Below are 25,847 nucleotides of genomic sequence, written 5' to 3'. Positions count from 1 at the left end.
CTTAGACTTATAAAATGACAATGGCTTAAGATGATTAATATCATTCGTAAGGAAAATAGTGTCAAACTAAAACAGACCTAGACCAAGCTAGATCATAGAAACACCCCTAAATGAAAAAAGACAAACAAACATTTAATCAACTACTTGTATTACATTGCTTTTAATATGATAAAAAATCTGATTGTGAATATCAGCAGCGTGCCTATTGAACACATGGGTCCATTGTTTTTTTTTTTCTGTAACACATGGGTCCATTGTTAGTAAAATTGACGTTCTCAATATGTAAAAGTGCATGTTACGCTTTGATTGATTGTTTTTATTATAGGACGTTAAAATATGTGTCAAAACCCTAAATACTCTGGAGGATGAGAGTTCCACTCTCAGTCGTGACGATCTATACCCTATTCAAATTACAAACATTTTCAAAACAATTGATGTACCTATAGCCAAATATCAAACTGATTTTTTTGAACCAAAGAAGTGCCCCATCCAATTAACTTAGTGTAGTTTGCACTAGTATGAAAATGGTAAGACTTTGAAATAAGTTTTAATTGCGCGAAGATGAGTCTGGCACTTGTGCAGGGATATTCTTCTGAAGAGGAGGAGCAGCCTCAGCAGTCCATCTGGTCTGATAGTGAGGACGAAAATCCAACAGAAAAAGAAGAAGCATTCCCCAACCACAACACTCCACTGACTGTAAAACTATCTGCAGGCTCCTCATTGCCTTCGGCTTTTCAAGCATTTTCTGAGGTATCCAATTCATTTTTAAAAAATTGAAATGAGAACTCAACTGAATTTCGAATTGTATTATTATTATTATTAGCTAGGGTATGAATTATCTTTTTATTTATTGTTACTGCAAAATTCGCCATGCTGGGTATTTTATTTTGTACTGGCACCTAGTTTGTCCACTGGATATGCAGCATCTAGAGTTGGGTGCAACACATTACCCTTTTTTATCACTCATTGTATACATATTTTTATTGTGGATTTGAGCACGAGCTTAGCTGCGCTGAAATTCGACTATGGCGCGTGTTACTTTTACCAGGCACGCTACACTTAGAATAGATGTTGTATTTTACTCAATTTCAACGTTTAATATGTTCACAGAACTTAGCTCATCACAACAAAGTTTGCCCTTGGGCATATTATTCAATCCTTGTTCAGTTCTTGCTGCACCTAACTATTCTGTTTGGTTTTCCCTTAACAACATATGCAACATATTTTGTATATTATTATGACTTAAGTAATTCAATTTTCAATGATGCCTAGCTCAAATGTTTATTTAATTAACCATTTTTGTGAATTTAAATTTGTGGGATACACAACACAACAAAAATGTAATGAATTGAATCATAGGGCAACCAATTCAAATTCCCATTTAAGTAATTGTTTTTGTACCCTTTTCAAATGTCTGTCTTTCCCATGTCAAGTTTTCATGGTATCCAACTCCAGATTTCGTTATAGTTTCTAAAGTATTGCAGTACCCAACCAGGGAGCATCAGAAACATCCTAGGTAGTATATAATATGTGACAATTATTTTTTTCCTATTTTGAACAATGAAGTATTTGTATTGTAAATTGATATTTGAAAAAAAAACACAAACTTTAGCCTTAGCTCTTGAGTTCTGGAAAATACACCAAAACTTGTCTGCATTGATGTATGAATTTGGGTCGCTCTGGATTGTACTCTTTAATTGTTGCAACAACCTCACTACATGTCCACTGGAGTGTTGGGTTTACTTATTGTGGTGAGGAGAAATTGGACTCCGTTCATACTCTTAGGAGTACCGCCCATTCCCCTTACACCATGATTTTTTTGATGGGATAATAATTATAATTTGCTGATTGGACAACTCAAATGTTTGAAACGCTTGTGAAAAATTTAGCTTTTTTTCATTTTGTATCTACGAGTTACTCTGCCGCATCTCTATACTGCTAATGTTTCTGGGTCTATTGTATGGATTATACTTCTGAATAATTAGCTATTTATCATAAAAGGTTCCTAAAATCCTCAGTGTAACTAATACATGGCCATGCAATTCCCAGTGGAAAATACAATTCTCAAGTAGTTGCAGTAACTTCATTTAACTTCAATTTTGTGGCCCTGGGGACTGAAAGTTACTGAACATTATTTGGATTTAATTTCTAACTCTAGGTTCCGACAGGTTACAGGGCCTCCTGAGTTTCTGAATAATAGTGCATTAGAGCCAATACCAACCAGGCCATCTCAGAGGAAAAATGCTTTTGGAAGATGGCAAGGTGCAAAAGGTTCCAAGGCAAAGAAAGAGCACCCAGCTGGTATGTCATTCTGAAGCTAAAGTTGCACTATCTTGCAGATTCATTTAATTAAATCTGATATTGCCTTTCTACACTTGAAAAGCCTCAGTGACAGTGTTATTTTTTGTCAAATAGATGCTGAGCTTTTTTATTCATCCTTTTTTGTTTGCTGGCCTAGTGCTTCTTTTCTAAAATCTGTCTATACTGCTTATATTATCTCCAAACTTTCCCAATTAAACTCACGATATCTGCATAGACATCACTGTTAACTCATGTTACGTGAAAATTTGGAAATGGACGTGTGGAGAGACCTAGGAAACAGAAGCATCTTAAATAGGGAAGGCTACAGTAGGAAAGTGCAAAAATTTGGTGTAGACTTCTTAAGAAAAGGACAGGAACAGTATTTGAAACTGCAGAAGTTCGTAGAAATAATTAGAAATAGTATTAAGAATGTTTAGAAACTCTTGGAAACATAAGGCATATTCTGGAATTATAGTTCCAAACTTTCGGTGCAGGGATGACAAATGCTTGAATCATTTCTCAATATTCAGTCAATAGTTTGGAAGTTTCTAGGAGGAACACTTCAGAAACCTATAAATCTACGTTATCGATTTGGGTACAGATACGGGTACGGATTCAGGGGTACGGCAATTTTTTTTCCTTGGGTACAGGTACAGGTATGTCTGTACGTGTGTGTGTGTGTGTGTGTGTGTGTGTGAAAGCATTAAAATTATGATTATTACAATCCATACAATGTAAATTTCCCATACATAAATTCATAATTACCAATAAATATATATAATATCTTATTCATAATTTGGAAAAATGATAATATTTAATTCTCAAGTCTCAAAATGTCATGACACAATGAAAATTCAGTTGCAAGCCATATGAGATTTAATCTACATATTCATCTTCATCAGAAGCATCAAGCACAAGGTCATCATTTGAGCTACAATCCATTGGATTGCCACTCCCACTAGCTATGTCTGTGTCAAGTTCCAGAGCTGCCTCGTCTATAGATACTTGGGTAAGCCATGCAACTGTAGCATCTAAATCAGCACACTCAAGGGCTAGATCCCAATTTCTTGTCACACCCGCATTATATTTAGGTTTCTTATGTAACAATAGACAAGGTTGGAGTGTATGTAGACCAAATCCTTTGCTTTTTTTGTATCCAAACGATTACGGTTGACCCAGTGGATGAAGGAGCGTGTACTCCAATTCTGCTCAGCTGAAGAAGAACTTGCAATCTATTGAGTTTGCATACAACATTTAGTTTAAAACTTAAAACATAAATTCTAAAATAAAAATAGTTTAATATGATAGCATCAATGGAAAACAATAAAAATAAAGAATAAAAAGATACATATTTGGGAGAGAATTTTAATTGCAAGAGGCTGCAAGAAAATGGGGCCTTTATCATGTACATATCACCTCTCATCAACATCCATCCGATATTTGGCATGAAGAACTATAGTATCATGATATTTTGAAGATACGAATTGGCCAAACTCCCACAAGACAATATTTCTAGTTTCATCATCTGAATATATCTTTTTGAATGCAGCCATATAGCCAGTAGCGACCTCCGCATCTCTATATGTCGGCACCTCCTTGGTAAGGCAAGTATCTCTGTGCTGTAAAATTTTGGTGTCAAAGTAAATGCTAAGAGATGTAAGGGGGTGGTCATCTTGTTCCAACAGTCAACAATAATTTGTTGCACAATTTTGAAAAATGTTTCTGTTGGATCATGTTCCTTGGCCTCTATTATTACTCTTATTTTCTCCACCATGGAGTCCATGCCATCATAAATTTCATCCAAACATGGCAATTAGCATCAGCATACCTAATCATGCTCATGGTGGGTTTGGTAAAACTCAAAACATATTCCACATGATCCCACCAATCATCATCAAGGATCAATGCTCTTACTTTTTGGGCTCCTTTTGTGTTTGATTGCTTCCATACACTCCACAAGGTGTTGATGGCCATAGCACTCAAGGCTTCTTGCACCTTCACAAGTTGTTTTAAGACGAGTGTGTGATGCAAATCGTGTTTTGGCAACCTAAAATGGCATAAAAAAATACACGTCATATATCAACTATAAAAAATAAAATTTAAATTACCTTCAACAACTCCAACTTGGAGAAGGTCCTAAATATGGCTTGTGGCTTGTGATGATTAGTCATAGACATTTGAATCTCCTTGCTCTCCGTGTAAACTTGTTTGACTCAATCAATTTGTGTGCCAATCTTTTGCATGATTAAATTGAATGAGTGGGTTTCACATGGTGTCCAAAAAATGTGACTATATGTAGCCTCCACTATAGACCCAACCGCCTTACAATTTTTAGCATTATCTATTATGATTTGGACAACATTTTGAGGCCTCGCCATGTCAATGGATTCTATGAAGATATTGGCAATGAAACTTGCATCTTTCACTTCCCTCTCACTATTCACTACTTTCAAAAAACATCACCCCTTTAGTGGACACTACTATAACATTGATCAATAACCTATTTTTGCAATCTTTCCATTCACCAGAAATGATGACACACCTATTTCCTGACCATGTATCTTTGATGATTTTCAATTGTGTCTCTACAAAAGCATTCTCCTTTGCCAATAAGGTGGTTCGCACCTTTTCTCTCTCGAGACAAACATAATTAAGAGTTGTATTGCAAAGGGTATGCACCATCTCTCGAAAATAAGGTGATCTAAAGATGGTGAAAGGAAGCCCACTGCCATAAATGCAACGAGCAACACTTTGATTTGCAACCTCTCTGCTTTCATTTTTAATGTCCTATCTGTTGATGTATTTTTTATGCACATGCGAACGCAGAATAAAATACCCAAGAGTATCTTATCCTCTCTTGAACAAAGTTTCTCAAATGGTGAAGATTGGCTTAAGGATCACTTGAGACAACTCCAAGGTTCTTGTATGTTGGGTCACAGCGTGTGGATAAGCACAGTTGGTTGATGTGATTGCTGGTATCACAAAGGGACTTGCATTGAATTGTCGAATGCTTGAATCAATGGAACTTGATCATTTGATGTTGCAATCTTGTGATGCTCTCTTTCCTAAACTAACTTGAATAAAAAAAATGGCAAAAGATGAAGGGTTGAGAGAGTTCTATTCTAAAACCTAGAATGTAAGAAGATAGGTGAATGACCAGATGGAATCCTACTGGGTGAGGTCTCACCATCAAACTGAACAATTTGACACAAGCTCAGTGCAATCTTCTAAGGACATTTCAAAGATGTTCAAATCATTACCATCAAACATTGATCACCATTCAAGTCAATGCATAAACAATGGATGTATAACAATTTGAAGTTAAGTTCATATCACTCCAGTTGACCACGCAAGGCACACTTACAATCAGCAAGAGGCTAGTGGTATGGACTAAACAGATTCCACACAAAATGCATTCAACAAATTCCTCCATTCAATCTAATAATAAGAAAGCAAATTGAGAAATAAAGATCATGCAAGTTGTTAAAGCGACAAATCAAATTCACCATGACTTCAATGAAATCAATTGGTCTTTACAACAAGGTTTGGCACAATCTTTGCCTTCTCCTAGTCTAACTTCAATTCTAACTCACTATTCACTACTCTACTCACTAACTATTAACCTTTACAAATGAAGAGCTTGAGCATTTTATAATGCTCTCAGTACAATTCAATGGCTATGATCAATTTGAGATCAATGGCCAAGATTTTACAATGAAAACCCTAATTAGGGTTTGTTACAACAAACTCAAATTGGCCAATGAAATAATTACAACACTTTGTCATGACCAATTGATAATAAGGGTAGGTGCCTCGAAGTTTTTGCCTTCATGTATGAGTCAAGTTCATTGCATCTAGGTGTGCTGATGTGGAACTTCTCTGATTGGTGGAGGTAGTGACTGGGATGATGACTAGGATTCCACCTTTAACTTGCACTTTGTAGGCTTGATAGATCATCATGAAGGAATATTTTTTGATACTCGACATTATCCAGCTTCAGCGATGATGATGATGATCTTCAAATCTTTGATTAACTCTTCTGAAACTATCCTCTTGAGGGCTTTAATCATGGAAGTGTAACCTATAGATCTTGGTTTTGAAGTATTGGTGTGCCTTAGAATGAACTCTTGATGTCACCACTGCTTCTCTTCTTTGGAATTCCTTCTCTGTGACTCCCTGGTGCTGTGAGAGTTGAGATTCCTCTTGGGCATTCTATGCTTGTAAATGAAGTTTTCTTCCTTGCATGGTGATGTAGATCTTACAATCGTTCTCCTTTTGCTTTGCAATCACCATCCTCTCTCATCTGCAAAACAAAACAAACATGATATTAAATACATAATATATAACCTTGATAGTTCTTCTAACTTTATATATCCCTTGATTTTATGCATTTTGCAGGTTTTATATGAGGATTTAGAGAGAATTTGCCTTCGTGAAGGAGCACTTGAAGTTGGTTTTCGCTTCTAGAGAGGAGCTCCTGAAGTTCACTCCACCCTCTGATGTTCATGAAATTACCCTTAACTTGCCTTTGAACTCACTTTCATTCATTTATCTTCATTGTTGAGCCTTTCCACCATTTATTGATGTAAATATGATGAATTGCCCTTAGGGAAGACTACTAGAAGAAATTTGCTCCCCCTGCTCAGTTTATGAAGTTCGCTTTCAACTCAAAATCACTATTTCTTTGCATATGAAGTTCACTCTTGGAGGTCATCACATGAAATTCTCTCTCAAACTCATTCTCATGAAGTTCACTTTCCATCTACAAGACATGAAGTTCGCTCATATAGCTTGAGTTGTGAAGTTCGCTCATCTACCTCAAGTTGTGAAGTTCGCTCATGTACCTTAAAACATGAAGTTTGCTCATTCCTTCTAGTTCATGAAGTTAACTTCTTACTCGTCTTTCATCATTCAAAATTGTTCTCTCTTAGACATGCTAAAGTATCAAATTAGCTCTAGGAAAAGATCTATTAGCTGCCTTGTATCTTGTTTTGGGCAAATTCGCTCATCTATGCTGATCCTTGAAGTTCGCTCATCTATGCTGATTTGTGAAGTTCGCTCATGTAGTCCAATTTGTGAAGTTCGCTCATGTGTCTTCATCTTTGAAGTTCGCTCTTGTTGTTGAGTTCATGAAGTTTGTTTCAAATTAAATCAACTCAAGGTAAATGTTTTCAAATTCCTTTCACTCCTCTACTTCCAACATGAACTTCGCTCATCTACCTCAAATCATGAAGTTCGCTCATGTGTCTTGGATCTTGAAGTTCGCCCATGTAGTTTCATTCTTGAAATTCGCTCATCCTCTTGAGAACATGAAGTTCGCTCTTATACTCCATTTTGTGAAATTCGCTCATGTGCCTCAAATTGTGAAGTTCGCTCGTATAGCTCAAGTTGTGAAGTTTATTCAAATTGAATGCTTTCAAATCTCCTTTGCTCTTCCATCATGAATGTCACTCATCTACCTCAAATCATGAAGTTTGCTCATCTCCCTTGAATCTTAAAGCTCGCTCATATGCTTGAGTTCATGAAGGTGCTTCTCCTAGGTTTGAAGATGAAGTGAAAACCAAAATGAACCCTTCCTTCATTACCTTAATGTGAATCCTTAGATATCTCAAGCTTTCATTCTCAAAACATGTCAAATTTACCTCATGAAGGCTTAAAATGCAAAATTTGCTCCTATCATGGAGCACTTGAAGTAAACTTTGCTCCCAAGAAGAGGTGATCTCAAATCAAAACCATGCTCACTATCTTCATTCAAATGCTCAAATTCACATTCAAATAAGGCTTTTTAAGGGAATTCTCTCCAAGGGTGATGGTCATGAAGTACGCTCCTGAGGGTATGCACATGAAGTGAAGGTTCTAACTTACTCATTTCCCACCTCACACAGGGATATCCACTTGACTCCTGGCTTTTGACCACCTATACCCCTCTAATGCAAAGGCTAATAGCTAAGGATTCTAACACTACCCTAGAGAGCAGAAAAAAAAGTGGGGGTCCCCATTTGCGATGGGGCGATGTGTGAATACCTCACAACACTATCCAATGGGCCTTTCTTTTGTGTAACTACAACATCCTTTGCTTTAGAAGGTGGTGGCATTGCTATGAAAGGATGTGGGCCAGCGAGTCTTGTGGAGCCACTAGGAGGCCTCTTCGAGGTTGCCTTGGCAAAAGGATGATCAATATTTGGTTTGTTGCTTCTCCTATCGGCTTCCTCTTGTTGTCTAATATATTGCAGGATTAGAGCTTTTGGCAGCCCTTCGTTAGCTAGCCCCTTACAAGCTTTTATTTCGTGCCCAGGGTGGCGCAAAAGTGACCTTTCACTCGATAGTATGAGCTGGTATACTCTGTGCCACAATGGTTACATTGCAAAAGGAAACTCCCACCACCAAACATTTACTTGATCATTGTTGTATATTGCCAAAGTGGCAAATCATCAATTTTTAGAGGGCTCGCTTCAATTCAAGCTTGGGCAGCTGAACTAGAGGTAGAGCTTCCACTTGCAGCCATTATGTATAAATAATGAATCTAAAATTGAAAACTCAAAACATTATTGAAAAAAATTGGAAAAAATTCAGCATCATAACCCCCTATTCTGTATACAAAGTGTAAAAAAAATTCAAAACTTCATAAATTTAAAAATGCAACCACCTTTAAAACAAGCTTGGAAGAAAAAAATGGTGAAAAATGCAAGTATGGAGCAATGAAATCAATGAATGAGCAATAGAAGGTCAAAATTTAATCAAATGGGTGAAATTAGGGTTTGGCCATCAGTTTTAAGCATTAAAAATGTGTTTTTTAAAGTGGTGGGGCCGTTTTTTGGCACCCACATGATCGGGTATGCCCAAGTAGACTCGAGTTTGGTTTAGGTTTGTCCCGGGCACATCCTTGGCACTTAGGTTCTCTATGGATCTGGTGTCCAAGGTGTGTCCCTGATGCTCGGGTTCTTTGTGGATTTGGCTAAGCTGGACCCATAGAGAACCTAGGCGTCAAGGACACACCCGAAATGAACGAAGGTGCCAACCTGGACTACATCAAGCTCAGATTCTAACCTCCAATGGAAGAACTCGATATCGTAGCTATAAAACTATTTTCCATGGGGGCACATGCGCACCTCCCAGCCTTGTGTCCCTATGCCTGCTGCCATCTAGGGACATGTTGTGACCTTTTTCACACATCGCCCCATTGCAAATGGGGACCCTCTCTTTTCTTGCTTTCTAGGGTTTTGTTAGTATCCTATGACCTTTTGCTGCAGTTTCACCAAGCCTTGTCCAGTTCAGATCATTTCAGGCCCTGACGATTGAAAGTTAGTTTTTACAAGTTATGTGATTCCGAAGTGTGAACACCACCAGAGTGCTTAGAAAGGCCAAAGGATGAAGATCGCAATCGATTTGGACGAATTTGGACAACTTTCTATTTTTAGAAAGTTTGCTTTTTTGCTTTTTCCTATTTTTTAGGAAGTTTCGTTTTTGGCATTTTTAGCCCAATCCCCGGTATGGCTATTTTTAGAAAGTTTTCCCTATTTTTTAGGGATGCCTACTTTTTGCTTTTTCGGAATGGGAACCTAGGGTTTACACTTGCACCACTGACCTGCTTCGACGTGAACTCGAAAATTTCAAGTCTTGACCTAAAAAATCTAAATCCCTAAATTTTAGGCTTTTTGCTTTTTCGGGATGCAAACCTAGGCTTTACACTTGCACCACTTACCAACTTCGACCGGAACTTGAAAATTCCAAGTTTCGATCTAAAAAGCTAAATCCCTAGATTTTAGGCTTTTTGCTGCTTCAGATGATCCACCTAAGCATGGATTTCAAATTTCAAGTTAATCCGGTTAAATTAGATTAAACTGTGAAATTTTGAAGTTTCTCTGAAAATTATGCTAAGTCTGGCTAACAAAGGTTTTTGAAGTATTTTTGCAGGTTCAAACCCCACCACGATGCAAGAGAGGCCATGAAGGAGCCTTGCCTGAAGTCCGCCATGCCTTAGAAGGCTGTGGGGGTGCTCAGTCTAAAGTCCGCCATGCCTTTGGGAGGTCACATGGGTGCCAAGCCAAAAGTCCGCCATGCATTTGGAGGTCATGTGGGAGACACCTTCAAAGTCCGCCCAAGCATGTGGAGAGATAGAAGAGCCAAGTCCGACAAGGTTAGGAGGGTCAAGGTGAAGGAGCCTCCACCAAAGTCCGCCATAGGTTAGGGAGCCATGTAGGGGACACCACCAAAGTCCGCCCTAGGAGGTGTCTCCAAAGTCCGCTCAAGGTGGGAGTGTTGCCTAAAGTCCGCCTTGCATGGAGCAACTCCAAAGTTTGCCATAGGTTGAAGAGGCCATGGTGGCCAACACCCCAAAGTCCGCCATGTATGTGTAGAGTGCATAGAGGTGTAGCCTAAAGTCCGCCCAAGCATGCCAAGTGATGAGAAGCCAAGTCTAAACTCCGCCATAGGTTAGAGAGCCATGAGGAGGTAGACCAAAAGTCCGCCATGTTAAGAGGTGTCCAAAGTCCGCCATGCATGTTGGAGAGGCTATGAAGAGGGAGCATAGAACTCCGCCCTCAAGGAGACCTTCCTAAAGTCCGCCTTGAGAGGCTTCAAAACTCTGCCATGTCTTGTGGACTCTCCAAAGTCCACCCAAACTTGTTGGTGAAGATGGTAAGGACATCAAAACTCTGCCCAAGCATGTCAATTGGTGGTCATGCCTCTTAAACTCCGCCCTATGCCTTGTGGAGTGAGAAAAGAAGATGTGGGAGCACTCTCCAAAGTCCGCCCAGCCTAAAGAGGCCAAGGTGGCCAACATTCTAAAGTCCGCCATAGGCTAGGAGGGTTATGTAGGAGCTATGCTTAAAGTCCTCCCAAGGTGGAGAGCCTTCTAAAGTCTGCCCAAGGCTAGAGAGGTCATGTGGGAGCACTCACCAAAGTCCGCCAAGGCTAGAGAGGTCATGGGGGAGCTAACACCAAAGTCTGCCCAAGGGGAGGTTGCTCGAAGTCCGCTTAGGGGATGGGTTTGAAGTCCGCCAAGGTGGGAGCCTAGCCTAAAGTCCGCCAAGGTGGAGAGCCCTCCCAAGTCCGCCAAAGTAAGAGAGCAAGGTAGCAGGTGCCAAGTTTAAAGTCCGCCAAGGGTAAAGAGAGCTATGAGGAGAGACCTTCAAAGTCCGCCCCATGCCTTAGCCAAAATTTTGCCTTGATGGAGAGCCATGAGGAGAGACCTTCAAAGTCCGCCCCATGCCTTAGCCAAAAATTTCGCCTTGAAGAGAGCCATGAGGAAAGGTCTCCAAAGTCTGCCATACCTTGGAGAAGATGGAGATAAATTTCAAAAGTCCACCTACGCATTGAAAAGTCAAACAAAATCAACAAGATGCCAGTGATGTCACAAAATCCACTGAGATTTCAAAATTAAATCCAAAATGAAGAAAATATCTAAGGATTATTAAAAATCCTCGAAATAAATCCAAAATAGAAAGTTTTCAAAAGGAGAATATTGGAAGATTGATAAGGATTTCGAACTTAAATCCAAAATGGAATGTTTTTTTAAAGAGAATATTGGAAGATTAAAAAATATTTCGAACTTATAGCCAAATTGGAAACTTTTGGAAGATATTTTCTTCGAATTTGGAAACATGACAACACTTTCCAAAAGAATGAAGTTAAAATTGGAAACATGATTTGGAAGATTTTAAGGGTTTCTGATTGAGGATTTAACTTTATTTACAAATACTTCGTTGTAAACTTCATTTCTACACCAAGAAGTTCGAAAATATTAAGGAGAGCATAGTAAAATACTCTCAGTTTGGAGTTCATCTGAAGAAAGTTTTGGATATTGCTGGAAGTTGGATAAACTTTTTGACAAAAGTTTCACAGATTTTTGGAGAAAGACAACCAGTATAAGGACGAATTATTGAATCTCTCCTGAATTTTTGAGTATTTTTGAAGGTGAAATTAAATTCATGATGCAGATTTATGTATTTTCTGAGTTTTTCCAGAGTTTGAGAAATGATTTTTAGTGAATTTGTTCGAATTTCTAGAGAATGAAAATCATTTTTTTTGGCTAAGTATAAGAAATTTTCGGAGTTATAACACTTGGTGTTGGATTGCGATCACAGTTATCTTGAAGGTTGGAGAATTTACATGTGAAAATCCCATTCTCATGGCTAAGTATGAAAATGAAGTGAAATTTTCCAAACACTTAGGCCTTCGCAGCCTTGATTTTCTTTAATCCAAGATAGATTTCTAACTCATTTTCCTTTGGTTTTACAGGTCGCAGGAGGAAATAGAAGCGGGATCATCATAGAGATCGCAGTTGGAGTTTCAAGCCAAACGAAAGATTGAGGACAAGTTCACAGGCAAGGTTCATCCGAGCGTGAAGATAGCCAAAATTTGGCTAAGTATGGGAAATGTTTCACAAAGAAAATTCCAATTTCCTCAATCATGATGAAGGCATGCTAGGGTATCGAGAAGAAGGACATGATCACAGCGAATGCCTGAACAACTTGATCACATCCTTTCATATTTGCAAGGGGTTATCTAGAGCTTTTACCCTCCTCCCATGCAATAGAAATTGGCAACTGAAGGTAGGATCATCACAGAAAACACAAATGGAGTTTCAAGCCAAATTCAGAATTGAAGACGGGACCACGAGTAAGGTTCATCCGAGTATAGAGAGGGCCAAAATTTGGCTAAGTATGAGAAAAACTTCACGAGGGGATTTGTTCTCCAAATTTGAGGCACTTGAAAGAATCTCAAGGCATCAAGAAAGAAAAGTTCTCAGACTTGGTGAAAATATGGAAAAGTTAGATAAACTTCCAACTTCTTGAAGAATTTCACCTCCTGAAGGAATTAAAAAAGACAAGCTCCCAAGCAGAATCAAATGGCGACAAGAAGGAATCAAATTTCCATACTTAGATGATTTCTTGACACAAATTGGAGAATTCAAGAAAGACATCCAACACGTTGAGGTGGCGCCTCGTCATTTTCCAACCAATCAGATCGCTCCAATTCAGCATGTCCAGGTTCGATGAACCTGACTTATCCCGAAGCTTCTAGAAGGGTGCACTTCACAATGCAACAACCTTCTATTTTCATTGATGGTTCATATTTAGCAAGAAGGACAAGTGTCCCAAATGTAATTGGTCGAGGGTAGTTAGTTTTGGGAAATCCTAATTAGGGTTTATAGCTTTCAATCTGGGCCCTTGATCACTGTTTGATCTCGGCCGTTCATTTATTCTTGAAAACTATATAAGGTTGCCTCCTCTCATTTGAAAAGGGTGAGGTTTTTGATGTATTGTTGCTTAAGGTCATTTCCAGATAATATATTGCATGTGTGCTGCTTTGTAATCTCTATTATTTGAATGATTTGCATGGTTTCAATTGCCTCAACACTTAGTTAGAAATAATTTAGATTTGCTTTCATTGTTGTTAATTTGAATGAAGGATTTGATAAGTATCAATTGATGGTGTATTTCCGCTCATACTTTTGGTAAATGGATGATTTCCATTCTACCGTGCAAAGTTAGTCTGAGCCCATCCCCTGTGCATCCCAACATCTCGATCATAAGTACAACCCATTGAAGATTGCACCGGCCTTGTGTAGTTGTCCCTAGTGTGGTGAAGCAAGGTTTGGTTTCTCGAGAGCACCCAGTTGATATCGTCTCTAGAATTCGTAGGATTAGATTAGCCTTCCTAAACCCTATCTCTTTTTCCCTTTCTTTTGAAAGTCTAAATCCCAGAAAATCCCCCCCAAAAAAAGAAGAAGAGCCTAAAATTGCTAAATCCATCTAAGTCCAGCAGTTCAAGAATACTTGTCAAACGTAAGTCCCCCTTGAAAATTTCAGCATACACTACCCAAGAAGCTATTCCACTAAAGTCGCTTGTTCGCACATATAGACCTTGGAATCAGTAGTGATTTTTCAGGAGAGAATAGAATACCTTCGGGTATCCTATCCTAATGTTTGGTAGATGATAAAACAGACACCAACAGGACACATGGACAATAAGGGATGTGCTGTCTAGAGAAATTGGGGACACCCCTCCTTTTTATTTATATTAATAAAAATTAAAAACCAGATTTTTATTTCCTCCCCAAGTCCCATGCCCAACTTGGGAAAACAATTTATTTTATTTAATTTTTAATCCCTTATGACTCCCCTTGTATGGGCCCCCCTCATTAGGCAAATAAAAGTCACTTTTGAAATGTTAAATTATGTTCCCTAGATGCCACATTACGAAGTCACTTTATAATTTAAATAACTTTAAGTTAAATATTTAATTTAACTTAATACATTAACGTTATTTAAAATAATTCCCTTAGACACCAAACGCTTGAATATCATCATTAAACAAGATAACTGACTAACCCAAAGTGAGATCACTACTAACCAAGTTGGTGCTGAAGATGTCACTTACTAAAAATAGTAAAAACAGACTAACTATTTGAAACAACTCTAGAAAGTGTCAAGCGAATCTTGCCAAATTGAGTTCAAAGCAACACTTGCTAATGTTGGATTGGCTAGACTAAATGATCTCCAAGACCCCAAAAGTTCCCTAACCACAACTCATTGGTGTACGAGAACCTGCTGAATAGGCTAACAGTTACCAAGTTGTCATTGTTTGGGAAGGGGACATTACAGTCCTCCCTCCCCAAATTTGCTTATCCCCAAGCAATTGCAACTCTAGATGTTGCAAAATCTGTTCACTTTCCCATTTTGCATCCTCAACTAGCATATTCTTCCATTTAACAAAATATTCTTTGATGGTCCTTCTTCGTAGAGTGTGTTCCCTAGTGTCAATGATTGCCTTGGGAATCAAAATTAGTTTTCCTTCTTCATCCAATGGTGGCAACTCAGATGAACTACATTGTGCCCCAATGCCATGGAAAACATTATGCACTCTACTACTTCTTGGTAATTCCAGCTCATAAGCCACTTCTCCAATCCGTTTGGAGATCTTGAAAGGGCCTTAAAAACTTGGTTTAAGTTATTCTGACCCACTCTTCTTGAGAGTGGGCTGCCTGTATGGCTGTAACCTCAGAGATAACATGTCAACCACCTCAAAACTATGCTCTGTGTGGTGTTGTTCAACATACAACTTTTGTTGATTTTGTGCCTGTTGCAAGTTTTCTTTCAGCGATTTCATGATGTCCTGACTTTCCTGTAGCAAATCTCTTGCCTTAGGCACTTTACTATTCCCAAAGAGCAAACTAATAAAATTTGGAGCTTCATACTAGTACAATGCTATAAACAGTGACATTTTGATAGACATGCAATATGTTGAATTATAACAGTACTCAACAAGGTGCAACTATTGTGAAAGATTTCTTGATTAAACTGTGAAAGAATTGATGCAAAAATTCTTACACAGTTTAATCCAGAAATCTTTCACAATAATAGCATGGACTGTGGAAATCTGATAAATTTGAAGGTGCAACTATCTAACCCAATTATTATATGTGATATGTGTTAATTTTAACACTTTTAGATTGACATAACTTAGAATTTAGATTTAGTTTTTAATGAGTTTGTTTAACTGAAAGAAAATGACAACATAGAAATAAACAAATTAACAGCAAGACACAGTTACCCTGGGAAAACCTCCTAGGAGGAAAAACCCAGCTAGAAAAGATCCTTAGATCTGATTATGGATTATAGTTATGTAATCATTACAACACTTATCTCATGTATTTGCAGGTTCAGATGTTGCTGTCACAAGAGGTATGAGGTGACTGCCTTCAACAATCACTCGCTGTCATATGAAGGATGGATGCTGCTGCTCCCTTACCCTAGATTGTAGGCCTTCAAGGAATTCGTTGTGTATAACCTAGATGGCAGTCTTTCAAGCAGTTCGCTTGGTATACATAAATGGTAGTCCTTCCAGTAATTCGCTGTGTGTGTATTAATGGCAGAGCTCCAATCAGTTCGCTGTGCATTCACTGAATTTTGCCAACACCTCAAGATGAATTTCGCACCTCCTAATGGTAGATGAAGGTTGTTGTAGTTGCAGATGACTGAAGTTCGCACTTAGGCAAGTATGAAGATTTTCGCATAAGATGAAGGAGCTAATTGACTTGAGTGAATAACAAATGAATCTTGATCTTTTATTTATATGGAGCGAACTCCTTAACTAGTTCGGCTTTTCAATAATTAAACTTTTAATTATTTCCTTTTAACTGCCTTGTTAATAGGGTCGGCCCTATTGGATAGCACGCTGAGTGTTTATTTGATATAGCGTGGGGGATAGGGCCACGTTGGAGGGAAGAGGGGCCAGACCTTATTTGGGCGGATTCCAATGTTGCCCAAGGCAATATGAATCCGCCCTTCCCTAATTAATATCAACACTCCCTCTTAATTAGGGAGGAGAACATAACTATAATCTTCCATCTTGCATACACAAGCAAGGAATGGAATTACATAATACAATCTTCCAGCTTGCACACAAGCATAGACTGGATCCACCTTACATTGCCCGCAGAGGGTGGAGAGGATCTTTTCGACCATCTTACATTGCCCGCAGAGGATGGTCAATCAATTACACTAATACCATCTTACATTGCCCGCAGAGGATGGTTTAACATTTTACAATACCATCTTACATTGCCCGCAGAGGATGGTTACTAATTACACTTCTCCCTGAGAAGTTTACAATACCACCTTACATTGCCCGCAGAGGGTGGTTTAACATTTACAATACCATCTTACATTGCTCGCAAAGGATGGTTAATAATTATACTTCTCCCTGAGAAGTTTTTTTTTTGCAATACCACCTTACATTGCCCGCAGAGGGTGGTTTGATACAACACAACGTATTACTGAGATTGAGATTCCCTTTCAATTAGGGTTTAATTTTCCATAATACCAAGTTTGTCCCTGAAGTACGCAAACTTCACTTTGGATAGAGGCTTGGTAAGAATATTTGCAACCTGCTCATCAGTGCTGACATACTTCAGCTGAATAGCACCTCTTTGCACCATGTCCCGAATGAAATGATAGTGAGTTTCCACATGTTTTGACCTGTCATGAAACACTGGGTTGATGGACATCTTAATACAACTCTGGTTATCACAGTGAATAACTGTAGGATCCCAAGCCTGACCAAACAGCCCTGCAAGAAGCTTACGAAGCCACACTGCTTCTCTAGAAGCTACACTTGCTGCAATATACTCAGCTTCAGCAGTACTCAATGCCACTGAAGATTGTTTCCTGCAAGCCCAAGAGATTACTGCGAATCCCAAGCTAAAACAAATACCGGAGGTGCTTTTCCTGTCTTTGACACTTCCAACCCAGTCTGCATCTGAATAACCTTCCAAGGTTATTGGAGTGTTAAGTGGATACTTCAGCCCAAAACCAACTGTGCCTCGCAAGTATCTTAGGATATGCTTGGCTGCAACAAGATGAACATGTTTGGGCATGCTCATGAACTGGCTGAGAGCATTTACAGCAAAACATATGTCTGGTCTAGTGTTAACTAGATACATCAGTGATCCAATCAACTGCCGGTACTCGGATGGATCTGCAAATTTAGAGTTAGCTGCAGAAACACTTAACTTCTTTAAGTTAGATTCCATAGGAGTAGACATGGGTTTACAATCCATCATTTTAAATATTTTCAAAATGTCAATAGTATACTTTCCTTGACTTAGAAAAATTTCGTTAGATCTTTGCCATACTTCTAGACCTAGAAAATAATGCATTAGACCTAAGTCTTTCATTTCAAATTCTGAAGCTAATTCTTCCTTGCATAATAAGTTCATCTTTACCAGTAAGGAATAAGTCATCCACATAAAGAACTAGAATTAGCATTTCATCATTGGCTACTTTAAAGTATATGTTAGAGTCAACATCATTTTTACAAAAGCCTAGACTTGCAAGTATTTATCAATTCTTTCATACCAAGTACGAGGAGCTTGTTTAAGGCCATATAGAGCTTTCTTTAACCTGCACATATGAGTTAATCTATCCTGAATCTCATAACCCTCAGGTTGCTCAATATAGACTTCTTCCTCAATGACACCATTGAGGAAGGCAGTCTTAACATCCATCTGATGTAGTTTCCAACCCCTAGTAGCAGCAATGACTATTATAGTTCTAATAGAGGTATATCTAGCAACAGGAGCAAATGTTTCTTCATAGTCTATGCCTTCCTTTTGAGAAAAACCACGAGCTACAAATCTAGCCTTATATTTTTCAATACTACCATCAGCATTATGTTTAATTTTAAATAACCATATAGAGGAAACAACAGATTTACTTTGGGGTCTGGGCACAATGTCCCACACATCATTCTTGATGATTGACTGATATTCTTCATCCATAGCAAGCTTCCAGGCATGATGAATCAAGGCTTCTTCAACATTGCAAGGTTCAGTTTCAATGAGATTGCACATCAAATCAACGTAGTTGGAGAATACTTGAGGTCTCTTAGTTTGACGGAAGGTGCCACTGGGAGTAGCAAATCTTTCAGCTTCTTGAATGGTGTTCCTTACCCAAAGAGGCCTCTTTTTGGTAACGACGATGTCACTAAGAATATCAGTGGGATTCATGGGCTCTGGTGGATCATCATGATCATCTTGAGGTGGAGGTTCTACTTGCTCTCTCTGAATCTCAGGGTTAGAATCAACATTTATATCTTGATTGTCATTAGTTTCATCAATAACACAAGAACCTTTTGATTTCTTAAAAGCAATATCTTCTTCAAATGTAACATCCCTACTTACCTCAACATATCTTTGACCTGGGATGTATATTCTGAATGCTTTGGAGGATTCACTGTAACTGACTAGAATGCCTTTCTTTCCGGAGGGTTCCAGCTTGGTTCGCTTTTCTTTGGGCACATGAACATAAACAGGACTTCCAAAGATTCTGAGGGGACAGATGTCTGGTTTGGATCCTGTGAAGGCTTCTTCAGGGGTCATGTTCTTTAGAACACGGTGAGGGCATCTATTCTGAATATATACTGTTGTTCTGGAGGCCTTTGCTCATAGGGAGGTCTGCAAGTCTTGATCGTGAATCATAGCCTTTGCAGCCTCCACAATAGTCCTATTCTTTCTTTCGGCAACACCATTTTGTTGAGGATTGTATGGAACACAAAACTCCCTCTTAATTCCTGACTCAACACAAAAATCATAAAAGCTACCGGAGGTGTACTCACCTCCATTATCAGATCTTAAACATTTAATTCTTTTACCAAAGGAGTTTTCAGTTAATGCTTTGAACTCTTTGAATTTACTTAGGACTTCATCGGATTCTTTAGATTTCAAGAAGTAGATCCAAGTTTTCCTAGAGAGATCATCTATGAAGATTACATAATAAAGAAATCCACTAGGAGAAGCTATAGACATAGGACCACATAAATCAGAGTGAACAAGTTCTAGTTTGTCTTTAGCTCTATTTTCACTTTTATGAAATGGACTTTTAACATTTTTACCTATAGCACAACCTTTACAAGTGTTATCATGGATTTGACTGAGTTTAGGCATACCTTTGACTAACTTTTCAAGGGATGGAAGAGCTTGATAATGCAAGTGTCCAAGCCTTCTATGCCATAACTCACAGGATTCAGGAACCTCATTAATGAGTGCTTGGATAGGGTTAGTAGAGAGTTTATAAAGACTATCATATCTATGACCAATTATACGAGCAGATTTAAAACAAGATTTCTTAGGCCATGCAAGAACTTTTCCATCAGAAAATGCAATTTGATAACCTTTATCTTCTAGAGCAGAAATGGAAATTAGGTTTCTTTTAATTCCAGGAACAAACAAGATATCACTGAGGTGCAAGGAAATACCAGAAACTAAATTTAGAGAGGTAGAGCCAGAACCTCTTACCGAATAACGAGAGTCATCACCAATTACTACATGAAGGCTGGTATCCTTTTCTACTAAGTTTGAAAGATGATCACAGTAGCCTGTGATGTGTCTGGAGGCACCATTGTCAATCAACCAAGTATTGCTATCTGAAGGAACATTGCTAGACAGAGCGAAGATGAATAAAAAATCATCATTTTGTTCTGATACTTCATTTAGGTTGGCTTCACTTTGGTTAGGGTTATGCTGACATTCTTTAGCATAGTGACCAAATTTGTCACATCTAAAGCAACGGACACGCGAGGTATCTCTTGGTTTCTTCCAAGGGTGTTGGGAACTAAATGGTCTGAATTCCCTATTTCTTTTATGATAAGGTTTTTTCCAATTTCCCCCTTTATTGCATTGAGCTGCAAGCATGCGATGATCATCTATATGGGGGCTTTTGGTTTGTCCTCTTGTGATGAGGCGAGACTCTTCTTGGATACAGTCATTTTTAAGGCGATCAAGGGTGGGTAACTCAGTCCTACCACTTATGGTTTGGATAAATAACTCCCATGAGTGAGGTAGACCATTTAGGGCAATCATGACAAGGTCTTTATCTTCCATGTTATGGCCAATTAAATCTAGCTGATTCTTTAGTTCTGAAATTCTCATAAAGTAGGAAATAATAGAATCTTCTTTTGCCATTTTGATATTAAGTAGTTGTTGCCTTAAAGTAATTGCTCTACTGAGATTGTTAATTTCATATGTACCTTGTAAATGGCTGAACATTTCTCTTGCAGTGGTAAATGAGGCAATAGAGGTGACTAGGTGGTCTTTGACTGAATCAATGAGAATCTTCCTGGCCTTGACAACATCCTTTTTGAATTGTTTTAGCTCGGCTGCATCCGTAGGTTCAGTTAGCTCTTTTGCTTCTATGAATTGGAGAAGATCTTCTTCCTCTAGAGCCAACTTGATTCGAACTTTCCAGGCAGTAAAGTTTAGATTCCCATCAAGCCTATCTTCAACTTTCAACCCCATTGACCTAACCTGAAAATGAGACAACAATCTGGAAATAAAGGAGTACTGAATTCTAAAATCTGAAAGTTGATCTAGCCTATAGCTCTGATACCATGTTAATTTTAACACTTTCAGATTGACATAACTTAGAATTTAGATTTAGTTTTGAATGAGTTTGTTTAACTGAAAGAAAATGACAACATAGAAATAAACAAATTAACAGCAAGACACAGTTACCCTGGGAAAACCTCCTAGGAGTAAAAACCCAGCCAGAAAAGATCCTTAGATCTGATTATGGATTATAGTTATGTAATCATTACAACGCTTATCTCATGTATTTGCAGGTTCAGATGTTGCTGTCACAAGAGGTATGAGGTGACTGCCTTCAACAATCACTTGCTGTCATATGAAGGATAGATGCTGCTGCTCCCTTACCCTAGATTGTAGGCCTTCAAGGAATTCGCTGTTTATAACCTAGATGGCAGTCCTTCAAGCAGTTCGCTTGGTATACATAAATGGTAGTCCTTCCAATAATTCGCTGTGTGTGTATTAATGGCAGACCTCCAATCAGTTCGCTGTGCATTCACTGAATTTTGCCAACACCTCAAGATGAATTTCGCTGTGTGTGTATTAATGGCAGACCTCCAATCAGTTCGCTGTGCATTCACTGAATTTTGCCAACACCTCAAGATGAATTTCGCACCTCCTAATGGTAGATGAAGGTTGCTGTAGTTGCAGATGACTGAAGTTCGCACTTAGGCAAGTATGAAGATTTTCGCATAAGATGAAGGAGCTAATTGACTTGAGTGAATAACAAATGAATCTTGATCTTTTATTTATATGGAGCAAACTCCTTAACTAGGTCGGCTTTTCAATAATTAAACTTTTAATTATTTCCTTTTAACTGCCTTGTTAATAGGGTCGGCCCTATTTGATAGCACGCTGAGTGTTTATTTGATATAGCGTGGGGGATAGGGCCACGTTGGAGGGAAGAGGGGCCAGACCTTATTTGGGCGGATTCCAATGTTGCCCAAGGCAATATGAATCCGCCCTTCCCTAATTAATATCAACAATATGTCTTGAAATGTAATTCCTGATAAAACAATTTATTCTATGTAATTTTTAATCCTTCTTATGACTCCCCATGTAGGCGTCCCCCACATTAGGCAAATTAAAGACACTAAGGAAATATTAAATCATGTTCCCTAGATGCCACATTATAAAGTCACTTTATAATTTAAAATAACGTTATGTTAAATATTTAATTTAACTTAATACACTAACGTTATTTTAGAATAATTCCCTTGGACGCCAAATGCTGGAATATCATCATTAAACATAATCATCAACTAACCCAAAATGAGATAACTGCCAACTGACCAAGTTGGCGCCCAAGCTGTCACTAAAAATAGTAAAAACAGGGCGCCCAAGCTGTCACTAAAAATAGTAAAAACAGACTAAGTGTCTGAAACCACTCCAAAAATGTCAAAAAGCGAATCTTACCAAACTAAGCTCAAAGCAACACCTATTAATGCTGGATTAGCTAGACTGAACGACCTCCAAGACCCCAAAAGTTCCCTAACCACAACTCGTTAGCCTACGTGAACCCGCTGAATAGGCTATTAGTCACCAAGTTGTCAGTGCTTAGGAAGGGGGCATTACATGTAAACTTTGTAGAGTATGGAAGGTTGTGTTGCTTACCTAGGTTACAATGTTCGTGCATTGACATCTTGAATGACAACTGAAGATCCAAGCCTTCTTTGAGATGTTCTTTACTCAGAACTTCCAGCAGCTATACATATACATTTCCAAATTTGCAATGACAAAGCACAATGTTCTTTGATCATCACTTATTGCCAATACATATACATTTCCAAATTTGCAATGATAAAGCACAAAATTGGCTCGTTGATCATCACTTATTGCCACTATTTTGCCACTTCTGTAATTTTTGTACATACCCTTTTGATTAGGTTTTGCAATGACCTTTTCCTTTGTGTCTTTTAGAACACAACTGCTGCAATCTTATTAATTGTTAGAAGATTAATAGCTAATGCTGGAACATGCCATATATTATGGACTTCTTGATATGCACCATTTATTAGGTGTTATTAAGGAAATGTTTTCTACTCCACTCATTTCATGCTACTTTTTTCACCAAGAATAACATTCTTACCTTGGAAACCTCATTGTATATTGGTAACCAACCTTATATGGGCGTCATGATGTGTCTCTCCTGAGTCCAAATACCAACATTCCATCGAGTAAGAGCTTGTGGGTGTAGTGCCTACAAAAATTACTCTTACTCACTACATGAGCTACAATGACTTCTGCTTCTTTCATCTTATACCTCTTCAACCCATGCTAACCATTTCTTGCATTGCTAATAAAATTCTTTTGAGGACCACAATGGGAACATTTTCTGGGCTTCTTTTTCTCCACTTTTCTGCCTTGACTGTTCTCAGAGGCACTTTGAGACTTATTTTCTATCTTCTTCTTTGCCTTGCCCTTGTATTTTGCTGAAAAAAGTGCTGTAGAAATCTCAGCACTCAATCCGACATCCTTCCTTTTTACTTCTCCATGGAGTGGTGATGCTATTACATTCTGCAAATTCAGAATGGCTTGAGTGCTAGGACTGACATCTTTCGATTCATACACTTGAGTCAACTGATCCCAAGCTCTGTTTATTATATATAACTCGCTGACATGTAGAATAATATTATCAAGAGCATCCAAGAGCAAGCCTCCGCATCTCTTATTTTCCACTTGCGGATAGCATCTGCATCTCATGCAAGCTTGGCCTCTTTTCCATCAACTAACCCAAACAATTCCTTATTCAGCAAGAACATCTTCATTCTAACCTTCCAAAGCTTACACCCTTTAACATCAAACTACTCTACAACCCTTTGTGATTCTCCCATACCATATACTGCCATCTCTTTGTTCTTGTAGCTTCGGAATCTTATAAGTGTGCTCGTTGATTAAAAAAATGAGACGTACAGCTCTGATACCGTATGAAATATGTAACAGTTGGAGTTTGTGCAGTAAAAGCATAAGCTGAGGATAAGTTATAATAAACATACACTTCTCAAATTTTCTCGTGTTCTCTGATTTTCTTATTAGACATAACATATATTTATACATGAATTGGATAAATTATGACTAACAACTTCATGCTCAAAGTTCATAATTAATACACTGTACTCTAACAATCTATCCATGCCTTGATATACGCATGCTTTATTCGTCTACATGCACCTACTTCAGGCCAATGGTTATATGCTGGACTGACTTTCATTGCATGAATTGCATGCTTATTTTGTATGCTGGGCTTTGCTGGAATCAACCAGAGATCTTTGTCAATTTCCTTTTTAACAGTTTTCTCTGTATTTTTATGTCATCTGAGGATGTTGGCCTTAGTCTTTTTAAGGTATCCTGAAAGGTGTTTAGGTTAGGTCATGAACTGCAAATGTGCTAGAGGGAAAACTGTAGAAGATCTTATATCTTTTGGGATGATGGTTAGTTAAGAATTTTAGAATATTTGTTGAAATGGGATCGTGAACTGCTTTGGAGATAAATTTTAGCAATTTATTTAGTTGAAAAAAGTTAAACTGCTATTAGCAAAAGAATTGGTGCGAAAGACGTGATAAAAGATTATTTATTGATTAATAGCTGAGGCAACTAGACTAATTTTTGGAGACTTCACTATGAGGTTGTCATGTTAGATGTTCTTGAAATGGCAGGTGGTTTTGATTTTGTTTTCATTTTTTGTAATTTTTGAATATCTGGAAGTTTCTATTTCATGATTTTTGCCTGTTTGATATGTACACTGTACAAAATGAAAGAGGTATTCCTTGCATTTAACTAATTATGATCCAAGTGAGCTTTATAGGTGTTGTTATGGAGGCTAAAGCTCAGTTGGTGGGTATTCGTGAACGTGTGCGAAGTGATGTAGAAGGGACTGTATCACAGGGATCCACCACAGAAATGCCACCACCCAAGACTATTCCAGCATCAAGTCCTACTGATAGCCGGCGAACTCCTGGAGCAACCATGCCACCTCCAGAAGATGCTGCAAAGCTACTGGGGTCAGTTGTTTCATTTTTTTTGAACTTGCAGTTCATTTGAAGCAGATAATTTAACAATGAATAATGAATAATGATTGACTTTTATCTTTTGTAAATAAAGGATGTGTCTTCAGTGTGGTGTGCCAAAGACCTATTCTAATGCACGAGAAGGTGTAGTATGCCCAGTTTGTGGTGACCGACCTCTTGGGGATCCTAACAAAGAAAAGAAAAAAGGTTCAACAATTAAAGACAAAGAAAAAAATAAGCGTATGAAAGGCCAGTCGAGTCATGCCACATGGAAGAGTGAAACTGAGATGCATTTACGACAACAGTTTGACTAGTAAAGCTAGTGCTTGATGAAAGCATAGTTCAGACATAGGTGTTTCTGACCATCAAATTTGTAATGTTTAGAGCATTTACCAGTGCAGCATGCATAGGACATGTGTTAAATGATACAGAAAATACACAATGCATCATCCACTAGGAGATCTTTATATTTGGTTAGTATTCAAGGAAGATCTTCAAGCTTTATATGCTGCATAACTGTTTGTTCACTGGGATGTCAAGAGGTATCTTTATTACAGCATGATGGTAAGGGTTCAGTTTAACCATCATGAATGCATCGATTGGCAATTGTTGGCTCATTGTTACTGAATTGAAATTAATAGACCTATAAGGCTATGCTGGGTTAAGAGTTTTCA

At 38.2% G+C, this 25,847-nt stretch overlaps 1 protein-coding gene across 1 annotated transcript; it reads left to right on the top strand.

The window, feature by feature from the left end:
* Nucleotides 1-231: 231 nt before the first annotated feature.
* On the top strand, nucleotides 232-25,847 carry LOC131032016 (uncharacterized). The gene is made up of 4 exons (XM_057962901.2): nucleotides 232-750; nucleotides 2,169-2,301; nucleotides 24,972-25,167; nucleotides 25,268-25,847. The coding sequence occupies exons 1-4, from the start codon at nucleotides 562-564 to the stop codon at nucleotides 25,485-25,487; spliced, it is 738 nt and encodes a 245-aa protein (XP_057818884.2). The 5' UTR covers nucleotides 232-561; the 3' UTR covers nucleotides 25,488-25,847.

Source organism: Cryptomeria japonica, chromosome 10 (assembly GCF_030272615.1).
Source record: "Cryptomeria japonica chromosome 10, Sugi_1.0, whole genome shotgun sequence".
In the NCBI taxonomy this organism is placed as follows: Eukaryota; Viridiplantae; Streptophyta; class Pinopsida; order Cupressales; family Cupressaceae; genus Cryptomeria; species Cryptomeria japonica.
Note: the sequence above shows the minus strand (reverse complement) of the source record. Positions and strands in the feature narration are given on the sequence as shown.

Coding starts and splice junctions, on each gene's coding strand:
- LOC131032016 (XM_057962901.2), top strand. CDS start 562: ATGAGTCTGGCACTTGTGCAGGGATATTCTTCTGAAGAGGAGGAGCAG. Junction 751..2,168: donor CTTTTCAAGCATTTTCTGAG/GTATCCAATTCA, acceptor AGGTTCCGACAG/GTTACAGGGCCTCCTGAGTT. Junction 2,302..24,971: donor AAAGAAAGAGCACCCAGCTG/GTATGTCATTCT, acceptor TGAGCTTTATAG/GTGTTGTTATGGAGGCTAAA.